Source organism: Rhipicephalus microplus, chromosome 6 (assembly GCF_043290135.1).
Source record: "Rhipicephalus microplus isolate Deutch F79 chromosome 6, USDA_Rmic, whole genome shotgun sequence".
Lineage (NCBI taxonomy): Eukaryota > Metazoa > Arthropoda > Arachnida > Ixodida > Ixodidae > Rhipicephalus > Rhipicephalus microplus.
The window spans coordinates 131823954-131835609 of record NC_134705.1 but is presented as its reverse complement, the minus strand read 5'-3'; the positions used below and the strand labels follow the sequence as shown (position 1 = coordinate 131835609).

The 11656-nt window shown below is 46.9% G+C and overlaps 1 protein-coding gene across 2 annotated transcripts in view; it reads left to right on the top strand.

Annotated features, from left to right (window-relative positions):
• The first annotated feature begins 966 nt into the window (after positions 1-966).
• Positions 967-11656, top strand: part of LOC142765503 (uncharacterized) — a 30755-nt gene continuing 20065 nt past the window's right edge. The window contains exons 1-2 of one of the 2 annotated variants that reach the window (XM_075866596.1): positions 967-5141; positions 5382-10676. In XM_075866596.1, coding sequence (XP_075722711.1) covers positions 1068-5141; positions 5382-10676 — 9369 coding nt within the window. In that variant the 5' untranslated portion in view covers positions 967-1067. Of the gene's footprint in view, positions 10677-11656 lie in introns of both variants that reach the window. The other variant, XM_075866595.1, reaches the window with a different exon arrangement.

Genomic DNA, 11656 nt, shown 5'->3' with positions numbered 1-11656 from the left:
GATGTTCAGTGAACTGTCAAGGCTATCGGCTAAATGACCAAGCAGAACCACTAGAAGAAGACTAGCGGAAACACTGGTATACGCTACGCGGGTGACCTTTTCCGGTCCTTTAACACCCAGCATACGGCAGTTTATTGGCACGGTATTACGAGGCTGTTAGGAATCCACTGTCCCGATGAATCAACTGTCGCGATGGATCGGTCTAGATTCCGGGGGGTAGCTAAATAAATTCCGTACAAAACCAGAGGAGGTGTCTGCTTCCAATCTCAGGCTGTCTTACTTGTTGGGCTCACCGTCGCCCAGTTCGCAAATCTGTTACGCGTAAAACGTTTCCCAATGTGTTGCTTGGCGCGGAGTACTCTGAATTCTTCTGCAGATTAGTGCCATGGCTCTATCGAAAGTTGGAGTGACATTTAAAGATAAACCCTTACTTACACCGTGCATTATTTTGCAGCTACAGAATGAATAATATCGTGCTTTGGCAGACATAATGCAGACTTGGACTTGGCAGCTATATTCCTTGTTCAAACTGAATGCTTGTATGTATATATGCTGCGCTATGTGGCATCTTTTTATCTCTTCTCATTTTCATCTGCCTCTTTTAATTTCCTCGACCCCTTTCCCATGTGTAGAGTAAAAAACGTGTTGCCCTGGATTAGTTATCTTTCTTACCTGTCCTCTACTATTTCTTCTCTGTTGACGATAAGATAAAAGTGCTAGTGCTTGAAGAAAATTTGGAGGAAAATCTGATTATGTTCGCTGCTCCACACGAAACTGAAATTCTGAGAATTATATATATGCCATTACTTTTCGTTTTCAGTTCTGTGAGTTTTTTTCCCGTCTTATATTATGTGCTCCGCGAAGAGGAAGGAATTGTAGTATTCGTCTGGAGATAATATGTGAATTTATTACTCGCAGAGAAGTTTCTAAAATAGATCACAAAGACTGTCATGCATCAATAGCACTGTAATGCTTTTTCAGCTGCAGTTGCTCAATGAACAACGTTCAACATATATAAGGCACTGCGTTTAAAATTTTATAGCAAACCACCAGGCGCTTTCAAGCGAATGAGCATGACTTCTCTGCGAAAAATCATCTTGCTTGTAGCAGGTTTTGTTGCTGTAGCCAAGCTGTGTAGTGCTACGCATGGAACTTCCGGGGAAGAAATAATGGCGGGAAGAGGACAAAAAACATTGCTAGATTGGAAACATGTCGCCATACCGGACCTAGCTTCTAACCGACTCAACGTATCTGACGAAGCCAACGGACGAGAAAAGATTGGGTATACTGGCAGTTCGCATCGTCAAAGATCTGAGCAAGGAAATTCACCAGAAGGAGATACGTATGTACAAGGCAGTGCAACCGAAAAGCGAACAGGTGACTCAACAGAGGAAAAGAAGCTCACCAGCATGGTAGATAACAATCACTCTAACACTGCATATAATAGGGAACCTAGTAATTTCCTAGATAGAGAGAGTTATCAAGAGGAATATGAAGGATTACCTGGCGCATCAACGAGCGAACACAATTACGCCGGCGAAGCCGAGAAGACTTCACCACAACAAAATTTGTCTCAAGGAGAGACTACGATTTCTGCTCAGGTTGAAAGTGGTAGTACAAGCAATCACCAGCTATCTGAGAAAGGCAACACATCAATGGAAAAAACTACGCAACCAGCAGAGGCAGAGAACGAAAGCACAGGTGACCAAACATTCGACCACACTCATGCACAGGAAGAACAGGCTAGCACATCAACCAAGGAAGAACACTCCAGCAGCCAGGTCCACGACACATTAGAGCAACATAATTTACCCGAAGGGGAGACCACCATCTCTCCTGAGGGTGAAAGTGGCAGTACAAGCGATCACCAACTACCCGAAAAAGGCAACACACCAGTAGAGAAAACTACGCAACCAGCAGAAGCCGGGAATGAAAGCGCAGCCGACCAAATAGTGGATGGAACTGATGGACAGGAAGAAGAGGCTTCCGCATCAACTAAGAAAGAACACTCTAACAGCGAGGTGCACGAGACAACGGAGCAACATAATTTACGCGAAGGAGAGACAACCATTTCTACTGAGGGTGAAAGCGCTGTAACAAACAATCACCAGCTACATGAGAAAGGCAACGTGTCAGTACAGAAAACTACGCAGTCAGCAGAGGCAGAGAATGAAAGCACAACTGACGAAGTAGTGGATGAAACTGAAGGACAAGACGAAGAGGCTACCACTACAACCAAAGAAAAACACCCTAGCAGTGAGGTGCACGAGACATCGGAGCAACATAATTTACCCGAACGAGAGACTACCATCTCTCCTGAGGGTGAAAGTGGTAGTACAAGCGATCACCAACTACCCGAAGAAGGCAACACACCAGTAGAGAAAACTACGCAACCAGCAGAGGCCGGAAATGAAAGCACAGCTGAACAAATAGTGAATGGAACTGATGGACAGGAAGAAGATGCTTCCGCATCAACTGAGGAAGAACACTCTAGCAGCGAGGTGCACGAGACATCGGAGCAACATAATTTACCCGAAGGAGAGACTACCATCTCTCCTGTGGGTGAAAGTGGTAGTACAAGCGGTCACCAACTACCCGAAAAAGGCAACACACCAGCAGAGAAAACTACGCAACCAGCAGAGGCCGGGAATGAAAGCCCAGCTGACCAAGCAGTGGATTTAACTGATGGACAAGAAGATGAGGCTTCCACAACAACTAAGGAAGAACACTCTAGCAGCGAGGTGCTAGAGACATCGGAGCCACATAATTTACCCGAAGTAGAAACTACCATCTCTCTTGAGAGTGAAAGTGGTAGTACAAGTGATCACCAACTACCCGAGGAAAGCAACACACCAGTAGAGAAAACTACGCAACCAGCAGATGCCGGGAATGAAAGCACAGCTGACCAAGTAGTGGATGAAACTGATGGACAGGAAGATGAGGCTACCACAGCAACCAAGGAAGAACACTCTACTAGCGAGGTGCACGAGACATGGGAGCAACATGACTTACCCGAAGGAGAGACTACCATCTCTCCTGAGAGTGAAAGTGGTAGTACAAGTGATCACCAACTACCCGAGGAAAGCAACACACCAGTAGAGAAAACTACGCAACCAGTAGAGGCCGGGAATGAAAGCACAGCTGACCAAGTAGTGGATGAAACTGATGGACAGGAAGATGAGGCTACCACAGCAACCAAGGAAGAACACTCTACTAGCGAGGTGCACGAGACATGGGAGCAACATGACTTACCCGAAGGAGAGACTACCATCTCTCCTGAGAGTGAAAGTGGTAGTACAAGTGATCACCAACTACCCGAGGAAAGCAATACACCAGTAGAGAAAACTACGCAACCAGCAGAGGCCGGGAATGAAAGCACAGCTGACCAAGTAGTGGATAATACTGATGGACAGGAAGACGAGGCTTCCACATCAACTAAGGAGGAACACTCTAGTAGCGAGGTGCACGAGACATCGGAGCAACATAATTTACCCGAAGTAGAAACTACCATCTCTCCTGAGAGTGAAAGTGGTAGTACAAGTGATCACCAACTACCCGAGGAAAGCAACACACCAGTAGAGAAAACTACGCAACCAGCAGAGGCCGGGAATGAAAGCACAGCTGACCAAGTAGTGGATGAAACTGATGGACAGGAAGATGAGGCTACCACAGCAACCAAGGAAGAACACTCTAGCAGCGAGGTGCACGAGACATGGGAGCAACATGACTTACCCGAAGGAGAGACTACCATCTCTCCTGAGAGTGAAAGTGGTAGTACAAGTGATCACCAACTACCCGAGGAAAGCAACACACCAGTAGAGAAAACTACGCAACCAGCAGAGGCCGGGAATGAAAGCACAGCTGACCAAGTATTGGATAATACTGATGGACAGGAAGACGAGGCTTCCACATCAACTAAGGAGGAACACTCTAGTAGCGAGGTGCAGGAGACATCGGAGCAACATAATTTACCCGAAGTAGAAACTACCATCTCTTCTGAGAGTGAAAGTGGTAGTACAAGTGATCACGAACTACCCGAGGAAAGCAACACACCAGTAGAGAAAACTACGCAACCAGCAGAGGCCGGGAATGAAAGCACAGCTGACCAAGTAGTGGATAATACTGATGGACAGGAAGACGAGGCTTCCACATCAACTAAGGAGGAACACTCTAGTAGCGAGGTGCACGAGACATCGGAGCAACATAATTTACCCGAAGTAGAAACTACCATCTCTTCTGAGAGTGAAAGTGGTAGTACAAGTGATCACCAACTACCCGAGGAAAGCAACACGCCAGTAGAGAAAACTACGCAACCAGCAGAGGCCGGGAATGAAAGCACATCTGACCAAGTAGTGGATAATACTGATGGACAGGAAGACGAGGCTTCCACATCAACTAAGGAGGAACACTCTAGTAGCGAGGTGCACGAGACATCGGAGCAACATAATTTACCCGAAGTAGAAACTACCATCTCTTCTGAGAGTGAAAGTGGTAGTACAAGTGATCACGAACTACTTGAGGAAAGCAACACACCAGTAGAGAAAACTACGCAACCAGCAGAGGCCGGGAATGAAAGCACAGCTGACCAAGTAGTGGATAATACTGATGGACAGGAAGACGAGGCTTCCACATCAACTAAGGAGGAACACTCTAGTAGCGAGGTGCACGAGACATCGGAGCAACATGACTTACCCGAAGGAGAGACTACCATCTCTCCTGAGAGTGAAAGTGGTAGTACAAGTGATCACCAACTACCCGAGGAAAGCAACACACCAGTAGAGAAAACTACGCAACCAGCTGAGGCCGGGAATGAAAGCACATCTGACCAAGTAGTGGATAATACTGATGGACAGGAAGACGAGGCTTCCACATCAACTAAGGAGGAACACTCTAGTAGCGAGGTGCACGAGACATCGGAGCAACATAATTTACCCGAAGTAGAAACTACCATCTCTTCTGAGAGTGAAAGTGGTAGTACAAGTGATCACCAACTACCCGAGGAAAGCAACACACCAGTAGAGAAAACTACGCAACCAGCAGAGGCCGGGAATGAAAGCACAGCTGACCAAGTAGTGGATAATACTGATGGACAGGAAGACGAGGCTTCCACATCAACTAAGGAGGAACACTCTAGTAGCGAGGTGCACGAGACATCGGAGCAACATAATTTACTTGAAGTAGAAACTACCATCTCTCCTGAGAGTGAAAGTGGTAGTACAAGTGATCACCAACTACCCGAGGAAAGCAACACACTAGTAGAGAAAACTGCGCAACCAGCAGAGGCCGGGAATGAAAGCACAGCTGACCAAGTAGTGGATGAAACTGATGGACAGGAAGATGATGCTACCACAGCAACCAAGGAAGAACACTCTAGTAGCGAGGTGCACGAGACATGGGAGCAACATGACTTACCCGAAGGAGAGACTACCATCTCTCCTGAGAGTGAAAGTGGTAGTACAAGTGATCACCAACTACCCGAGGAAAGCAACACACGAGTAGAGAAAACTACGCAACCAGCAGAGGCCGGGAATGAAAGCACAGCTGACCAAGTAGTGGATGATACTGATGGACAGGAAGAAGAGGCTTCCACATCAACTAAGGAGGAACACTCTAGTAGCGAGGTGCACGAGACATCGGAGCCACATAATTTACCCGAAGTAGAAACTACCATCTCTTCTGAGAGTGAAAGTGGTAGTACAAGTGATCACCAACTACGCGAGGAAAGCAACACACCAGTAGAGAAAACTACGCAACCAGCAGAGGCCGGGAATGAAAGCACAGCTGACCAAGTAGTGGATAATACTGATGGACAGGAAGAAGAGGCTTCCACATCAACTAAGGAGGAACACTCTAGTAGCAAGGTGCACGAGACATCGGAGCCACATAATTTACCCGAAGTAGAAACTACCATCTCTTCTGAGAGTGAAAGTGGTAGTACAAGTGATCACCAACTACGCGAGGAAAGCAACACACCAGTAGAGAAAACTACGCAACCAGCAGAGGCCGGGAATGAAAGCACAGCTGACCAAGTAGTGGATGAAACTGATGGACAGGAAGATGAGGCTACCACAGCAACCAAGGAAGAACACTCTAGCAGCGAGGTGCACGAGACATGGGAGCAACATGACTTACCCGAAGGAGAGACTACCATCTCTCCTGAGAGTGAAAGTGGTAGTACAAGTGATCACCAACTACCCGAGGAAAGCAACACACCAGTAGAGAAAACTACGCAACCAGCAGAGGCCGGGAATGAAAGCACAGCTGACCAAGTAGTGGATAATACTGATGGACAGGAAGACGAGGCTTCCACATCAACTAAGGAGGAACACTCTAGTAGCGAGGTGCACGAGACATCGGAGCAACATAATTTACCCGAAGTAGAAACTACCATCTCTTCTGAGAGTGAAAGTGGTAGTACAAGTGATCACCAACTACCCGAGGAAAGCAACACACCAGTAGAGAAAACTACGCAACCAGCAGAGGCCGGGAATGAAAGCACAGCTGAGCAAGTAGTGGATAATACTGATGGACAGGAAGACGAGGCTTCCACATCAACTAAGGAGGAACACTCTAGTAGCGAGGTGCACGAGACATCGGAGCAACATAATTTACCCGAAGTAGAAACTACCATCTCTTCTGAGAGTGAAAGTGGTAGTACAAGTGATCACCAACTACCCGAAGAAAGCAACACACCAGTAGAGAAAACTACGCAACCAGCAGAGGCCGGGAATGAAAGCACAGCTGACCAAGTAGTGGATAATACTGATGGACAGGAAGACGAGGCTTCCACATCAACTAAGGAGGAACACTCTAGTAGCGAGGTGCACGAGACATCGGAGCAACATAATTTACCCGAAGTAGAAACTACCATCTCTCCTGAGAGTGAAAGTGGTAGTACAAGTGATCACCAACTACGCGAGGAAAGCAACACACCAGTAGAGAAAACTACGCAACCAGCAGAGGCCGGGAATGAAAGCACAGCTGACCAAGTAGTGGATGAAACTGATGGACAGGAAGATGAGGCTACCACCGCAACCAAAGAAGAACACTCTAGCAGCGAGGTGCACGAGACATGGGAACAACATGATTTACCCGAAGGAGAGACTACCATCTCTCCTGAGAGTGAAAGTGGTATTACAAGTGATCACCAACTACGCGAGGAAAGCAACACACCAGTAGAGAAAACTACGCAACCAGCAGAGGCCGGGAATGAAAGCACAGCTGACCAAGTAGTGGATAATACTGATGGACAGGAAGAAGAGGCTTCCACATCAACTAAGGAGGAACACTCTAGTAGCGAGGTGCACGAGACATCGGAGCCACATTATTTACCCGAAGTAGAAACTACCATCTCTCCTGAGAGTGAAAGTGGTATTACAAGTGATCACCAATTACGCGAGGAAAGCAACACACCAGTAGAGAAAACTACGCAACCAGCAGAGGCCGGGAATGAAAGCACAGCTGACCAAGTAGTGGATAATACTGATGGACAGGAAGAAGAGGCTTCCACATCAACTAAGGAGGAACACTCTAGTAGCGAGGTGCACGAGACATCGGAGCCACATAATTTACCCGAAGTAGAAACTACCATCTCTTCTGAGAGTGAAAGTGGTAGTACAAGTGATCACCAACTACCCGAGGAAAGCAACACACCAGTAGAGAAAACTACGCAACCAGCAGAGGCCGGGAATGAAAGCACAGCTGACCAAGTAGTGGATGAAACTGATGGACAGGAAGATGAGGCTACCATCGCAACCAAAGAAGAACACTCTAGCAGCGAGGTGCACGAGACATGGGAACAACATGATTTACCCGAAGGAGAGACTACCATCTCTCCTGAGAGTAAAAGTGGTAGTACAAGTGATCACCAACTACCCGAGGAAAGCAACACACCAGTAGAGAAAACTACGCAAGCAGTAGAGGCCGGGAATGAAAGCAGAGCTGACCAAGTAGTGGATAATACTGATGGACAAGAGAATGATGCTTCCACACCAACCAAAAAAGAACACTCTAGCAGTGAGATGCACGAGACATCGGAGCAACATAATTTATCCGAAGGAGAGACTACCATCTCTACTGAGGGTGAAAGTGGTGGTACAAGTGATCACCAACTATCTGAGAAAGGCACCGTATCAGTAGAGAAAACAACGCAACCAGCTGAGGCCGGGAATGAAAGCACAGCTGACCAAGGAGTGGATGAAACTGATGGACAGGAAGAAGAGGCTACCACAGCAACCAAGGAAGAACAGTCCAGCAGCGAGGTGCACGAGACATGGGAGCAACATGACTTACCCGAAGGAGAGACTACCATTTCTACTAAGGGTGAAAGCGATGGTTCAAACAATCACCAGGTATATGAGAAAGGCAACACACCTGTAGAGAACACTGCGCAACCAGCAGAGGCCGGGAATGAAAGCACAGCTGACCAAGTAGTGGATGGAACGGATGGACAAGAAGATGAGGCTTCCACAACAACCAAGGAAGAACACTCTAGCAGCGAGGTGCAAGAGACTTCGGAGCAACATAATTTACCCGACGGAGAGACTACCATCTCTTCTGAGAGTGAAAGTGGTCGTACAAGCGGTCACCAACTACCCGAAAAAGGCAACACACCAGCAGAGAAAACTACGCAACCAGCCGAGGCCGGGAATGAAAGCACAGCTGACCAAGTAGTGGATTTAACTGATGGACATGAAGATGAGGCTTCCACAACAACTAAGGAAGAACACTCTAGCAGCGAGGTGCTAGAGACATCGGAGCCACATAATTTACCCGAAGTAGAAACTACCATCTCTCCTGAGAGTGAAAGTGGTAGTGCAAGCGATTACCAACTACCCGAAAACGTCCACACACCAGTAGAGAAAACTACGCAACCAGCAGAGGCCGGGAATGAAAGCACAGCTGACCAAATAGTGGATGGAACTGGTGGACAGGAAGAAGAGGCTTCCGCATCAACTAAGGAAGAACACTCTAGCAGCGAGGTGCACGAGACATCGGAGCAATATATTTTACCCGAAAGAGAGACTACCATTTCTATTGAGGGTGAAAGCGCTGGTACTAACAGTCACCAGATATATGAGAAAGGCAACACACCAGTAGAGAAAAATACGCAACCAGCAGAGGCCGGGAATGAAAGCACAGCTGACCAAGTAGTGGATGGAACTGATGGACAGGAAGAAGAGGCTTCCACATCAACTAAAGAAGAACACTCTAGCAGCGAGATGCACGAGACATCGGAACTACATAATTTACCCGAAGGAGAGACTAACACCTTTAGTGAGGGTGAAAGCGCTGGTTCAAGCAGTCACCGGCTATCTGAGAAAGGCAACACACCTGTAGAGAAAACTACGCAACTAGCAGATTCCGAGATTGAAAGCACAGCTGACGAAACATTCGATCAAACTGATGCACACGAAGAACAGGCTAGCACAATAACGAAGAAAGAACACTTTAGACGCCATGTCCGCGATAAATCGGAGCAACATAATTTACCCGAAGGAGAGACTACCATCTCTACTGAGGGTGAAAGCACTGGTACAAGCAATCACCAGCTACATGAGAAAGGTAACACACCAGTAGAGGAAACTATGCAACCAGCAGAGGCCGAGAATGAAAGCACAGCTGACCAAGTAGTGGATAAAACTGATGGACAGAAAGAAGAGGCTACGACAGCAACCAAGAAAGAACACTCTAGCAGTGAGGTGCAAGATACATCGGAGCAACATAATTTACCCGAAGGAGAGGCTACCATCTCTACTGAGGGTGAAAGTGGTAGTACAAGCGATCACCAACTACACGAGAAAGGCAATACACCAGTAGAGAAAACTACGCAACCAGCAGAGGCCGTCAATGAAAGCTCAGCTCACCAAGTAGGGGATGAAACTGATGGACAAGAAGAAGAGGCCACCACACCAACCAAGGAAGAACACCCTAGCAGTGAGGTGCACGAGACATTGGAGCAACATAACTTACCCGAAGGAGAGACTACCATCTCTACTGAGGGTGAAAGTGGTGGTACAAGCTATCACCAACTATCTGGGAAAGGCAACGTGTCAGTACAGAAAACTACGCAGTCAGCAGAGGCAGAGAATGAAAGCACAACTGACCAAACACTCGGCCAATCTGGTGTACAGGAAGAACAGGCTAGCACATCAACCACGGAAGAACACTCTAGCAGTGAGGTGCATGAGACATCGGAGCAACATAATTTACCCGAAAGAGAGACTACCATCTCTACTGAGGGTGAAAGTGGTGGTACAAGCGATCAAAGCACGGCCGACCAAACATCTGACCAAATAAATGTATTAGAACAGGCTACAACAACAATCGTGGAAGAAAACTCTCTTGGTAATGTCCAGGAGACGTCTGAAGGAGATTTCAGTAAGTCTACCGAGGACGAAAACGTTGAGAGCGCAGCTAAAGAGGCCTCTGCGCTAAGCAGCGCATCTAAAGCGGCAGCTAATCATTCTGTGGAGGAAAACAGTTCCAGCGGAACAGAAAGCGAAACATCTGATAAAGATTCCATGACTGAAGGAAAAACTGGTAAATTGACTGATGATAATTTTGGAAATGCAGGCCAACGGACGTTTACTGAAGGGGATATCCATGAAGTTACTCTAGGGGCATCAAACACCATAGAGAATGATACTAAGCAAACGAAGAATGCCTTACAAGAGGTAAGATTTTTGTGCATGGTACCAATTCTGGATGAGATTTGCTCTAGTTTTTTCTAAGAAGTAAACAACTACATTGGTGGGATAGCCATGATACAGACACTTCTCGCGTCTGTTTTCGCAGTTGATATTCTGTTCTGGGAAATGTCCAAAATATTAACGTCACGCTGCACGTAGTATGCACGATTACGCAAGTGCTGCCGACTGGTGCTGCTCAAGAGAAAGGGAATGCGCCTGTCATTTTTGTCGCGCAAGAGAAGTGTAGATGGGTCAGGAGGGGGCGATGAAGAGGGGGTAGTTTGTTGCGAGGTCCCGGCTTAAAATGCTACCGTGAACGGCCCGGCACATTTGAGACCGTTGTCGCTCACCTCGTCTTCACGGAGGGCGAGGAAACAAACCATACGTGTGCGCTTGTTGTCTTACTATCACAATGATTGCGTTAAAGCTATGGATCACACGAAGTAATGGACTTCACGCATTTCAGTTGCAGGATTTCTCTATGGTACATTTGGTCATGTTATGATAGGTAACATACCAAATGATCGAGCTGCACAACCTTGCTTCGCACAGCATTAAAGTTTTTTGTTTACGCATTCATGGCTTCGCCCTTGTGGGGAAACAATGAATGCGACGAGGACCAATTTGAATGATGTTGAAGTAAAACTCATTTGCTTTGCAGCAATTAGTTTCACTAACGTCCTTATTAAAGGAATATACACTGTCACGGATTCCGGTAGTTGCGTGCGATGGTAAACGGCACAATACATTTCATACATGAAAAAGCACACAGCACACAGTGGTGTAAAACATAAAAAAAACAATACATTTGTCTCCAATTACAACTAATCACTACACCTAAGCGCACTAAAAACTATACTGTCACCAGTAACGTCAGCTGTCTTTGGCGTTAGTAGTAATTCTCTGGGCTAGCCTTAATTGGTATCGCTGATTCGTATCTCGTCAATGTCCGCGTCGGCTTGGTT